General features: G+C 35.0%; 1 protein-coding gene across 1 annotated transcript; it reads right to left on the bottom strand.

Annotated features, from left to right (window-relative positions):
- Nucleotides 1-2,625: 2,625 nt before the first annotated feature.
- On the bottom strand, nt 2,626-3,314 carry LOC134246293 (ankyrin repeat domain-containing protein 49-like). Its single transcript, XM_062728618.1, has 2 exons — nt 3,053-3,314; nt 2,626-2,849 (listed from the first exon to the last, which is right to left on the bottom strand). Exons 1-2 carry the CDS (start codon nt 3,312-3,314, stop codon nt 2,626-2,628), a joined length of 486 nt encoding a protein of 161 aa, XP_062584602.1.
- Between the last annotated feature and the right edge of the window lie 151 nt (nt 3,315-3,465).

The following is a 3,465-nucleotide window of genomic DNA, read 5'->3' as shown; positions in this document are numbered from 1 at the left end:
GATAGTTTGGCAATATTCTTTCCCTTATTATGATTGTTAAGTTTTCTCAGGTAAGTTGATTTTTTTATCGCACCCTTCCCCATTTCATGACCGTTGTTATCTCACTGTCAAAGACATTCATCACATATTATGACCGCCACCCCACCCATTCTTATTTTTAAAATGTCATATTAATACATTGTATGAATATAAAAACAATTACCCCGCCTCTGTCGATTTTTCCTTGAAATCCTGGCTTACGATTAGTTGAAGTTTGTCACGTGAAGGCGGTGGATTACTTATACCCGGTCAGTTGTAAATCTATACCCGGTCGATGTATTACGTCACAAACACGTCATAATAGGCACAGGTGGGGTAATTCGTTCCATTGTCTTTTAGTGACAGGGTATGGGACGCATACCTGGTTAGTAAATTTCATACCTGACTCGGCTCCGCCTCGCCAGTTATTAAATTTACTAACCAGGTATCATCCCATACCCTGTCACTAAAAGACTATGTAACTAATAATACCCCCTCTTTCATATGCTAATGACTGTTCTATAGATACAGATACAGTACAACTTATGATCATTCTAACATGACCTTTTTGCGATATACATAATCGTCATTTATCAAAAACTTCCATCATATATATATTAATAGCAATAAACTTGTCTTTGGAAATAAGGAGGGGCCATTCATACGCCCCTTTTCTCGATCTGCTAGCATACCATGTGCTTATAAGAGACAATGAAACCATTGAGATGTTCTAATTCTTTAATTAACCGGCTGGGAGAACATGCAAAATTAAAAAAATGTCATTCAAATATTTAAACTATTGTGAATTTCAATATTCAAGAATAAAATTTTGGCTTTAAATTAGTGATTTCCCTGATTTAAATACTTTTTTGTGTCCTACAAAATTCGTTTTATTTTGAATCAGCTTATTTATCAAAAAATGAAGTAAACTTTTATAAAACTTCATATCATAATCATCATCAAAAAGATCACTGAGAGGTTATTATTTTATATTTGGATATCCACTGCTCTCTCCTATGAACATGTAGTCATCAACTGCGTTCATAGCACTATATAGACGCAACTGCTCCTGCTGTAAGTGCAACTGCTCTGTCACACGCGTGTAGAACGATCTCTACTACACTTATAAAACGTATTGAGAAGTATAGCTAGCGCGCATCATGGAATATGCCAGCAGAGCAATTGCTATTCATAACGCCATGTTCACTGAATAAAGTTGTTTATTTCTTAATTAAACTATAAATCTTAACTACAATTGGTTTGTTTCAATGCGATTTACAAACGGTAGAAAATATCTTATAATATCAAAAATACAAACATTAAAATACACTGAGGTCACATGGACAATGTCATGTAAATGGATTTCCTTTTTTAATGCTATGTAATTTCTTTCCCGTAAAATGTCTCCAGAATTATATATTTATCGATAAATGTTTAAGAAACAAATGTTCATTGTAAGTTAGGATGTCCTAACTTAAGATGTTCCTAAGTCACCGTCGAGATACATCTTATGATATGTCCTAAGTTGATCTTAGGATGTTCTTTAATTTCTTCTTAAGTCATATTTTAGGAATGATCTTAGGACAAATCTTAGGAAAGTTTTATGAACATGCCTGAAGATGGTTAAATATCAAAATCGGATGAAGAAATGAAGTCCATAGAAAAATAGTCATCGTATTTATAAAATGTCTTTCAGTTCCGAAACCGCATGTTCCAAATTATGAAAATATGTCAACCTGTGAAAATCTGTATAATCTCTGGAAAAAAATAAAGATGACTTCATTTTTCATTCTAGTAGAAAACGTTCTGCGTGGAAATCCAACAGAATAAACGTATTCACATTATTATACATTTCTCGGATACATTTCTTTTTCGACGAGTTAGGCCAGTGAAAGAATTATTTTCTTTCACGTACTTGATTAGGGTTCGTTCAATATCAACCAATTTTTTCTTTCTTGCAAAATCTATTGGTGTTTCATTGAAAAAATCCCTCTGTGTGGCATCAGCATTAAATTGCTTCAGAATATTGTTGATGTTCTGGTTAGCAAGAAGACAAGCTCTGTGTAATGCAGTTCTATTCAGCTTATCTCCAATGTTAATATTGGATTAATGCTGCAGCAAAAGTTCTACAACTTCTTCATGAGAATTGAATACTGCAAGATGCAATGGAGTAAAACCCTCTCTGGATGTTCGATTATCCAGATTTGGGTTAAAACCCAGTAGAATGTTTAAATAGGTACAAGGTCTTTCTGTGCAGCCATGTGGATTGCACAAAAACTACCTTTATCACACCAAATGACATCAGCGTTGTTTCTACGATGTTTAAATCACCCTTGTCGGTAGAGTAATTGTACAATGTTTATATCTCCATTGGAGGCTGCCCGATAAAGTGGACTCTGTCCATCATTATCACATAAATTAACATCGGCTTTGTTTTCGAACAGATTGTACAATGTTTATATGTCCATTGTACGTAGCCAAAAAAAGTGGACTCTGTCCATCATTATCTCATAAATTAACATCGGCTTTGTTTTCTAAGAGTATTCGTACAATGTTTATATGTCCATTGTAGGTAGCCAAAAAAAGTTGACTTTTGCCATCATTATCTCATAAATTAACATCGACTTTGTTTTCTAAAAGTATTTGCACAATGTCTTTGTGTCCATTGTAGAAAGCCCCATAAAGTGGACTCCGTCCATCATTATCACATAAATTAACATCGGCTTTGTTTCCTAAGAGTAATTGTACAATGTTTGTATCTCCATTGGAGGCTGCCCGATAAAGTGGACTCTGTCCATCATTATCACATAAATTAATATCGGCTTTGTTTTCTAAAAGTATTTGTACAATGTTTATATGTCCTTTGCAGGCTGCCCGATAAAGTAGACTCTTGCCATCATTTTTACATAAATTAACATCGGCTTTATTCTAAGAGTATTTGTACAATGTCTTTGTGTCCATTGGTGGAAGCCCAGTAAAGTGGACTCAGGCCATCATTTTTACATAAATTAACATCGAAACATAGATACTTTGCCAGTGTGGTCTTTCCAGAGTTCCCTGACATCATCGTAAATCCAGAGGATTTTACGGTCATCCTGCTTCTCTAACTCTTCCATGCATTGCTTCTGCCACTGGCGAAGTTCCATCTCTATCATTTCTCTGTGTAAGTCCTCTTCCTTCTCCATCTGCACAAATCTGTCAAAGAATTCTCTGAATTGGACCTGCTGTGGCCTTGACATACTGCAGTATGGATAATCAGTCACACACAGAACTTTAGATTTGTGGAAAACTTCCATGCCTTCCAAATGACAGCAGAGAAATCTTTGTCATGTCCCTCACAGATTGCCTTATAATCCTCCTTTGTAATGTATTTCACCTCCACATTTTTTGCAGTCTGCAAATCATCAGCTCTTTCAGGTAACTTACTCTGAAACTCTTCATAATCCA

This window comes from Saccostrea cucullata, unplaced genomic scaffold (genome assembly GCF_032062105.1).
Source record: "Saccostrea cucullata isolate Sc308-1 unplaced genomic scaffold, CSIRO_AGI_Scuc_v1 ctg20836, whole genome shotgun sequence".
NCBI classification, from domain to species: Eukaryota; Metazoa; Mollusca; class Bivalvia; order Ostreida; family Ostreidae; genus Saccostrea; species Saccostrea cuccullata.
Note: the sequence above shows the minus strand (reverse complement) of the source record. Positions and strands in the feature narration are given on the sequence as shown.

Bases quoted from the DNA above. Each gene is read 5' to 3' on its own strand.
- LOC134246293 (XM_062728618.1), bottom strand. From the start codon at position 3,314: ATGGAAGTTTTCCACAAATCTAAAGTTCTGTGTGTGACTGATTATCCA. The intron at 2,850-3,052 runs GCAAAGTATCTA...AAATACTTTTAG, and splicing joins ACTCTGGAAAGACCACACTG to AAAACAAAGCCGATATTAAT.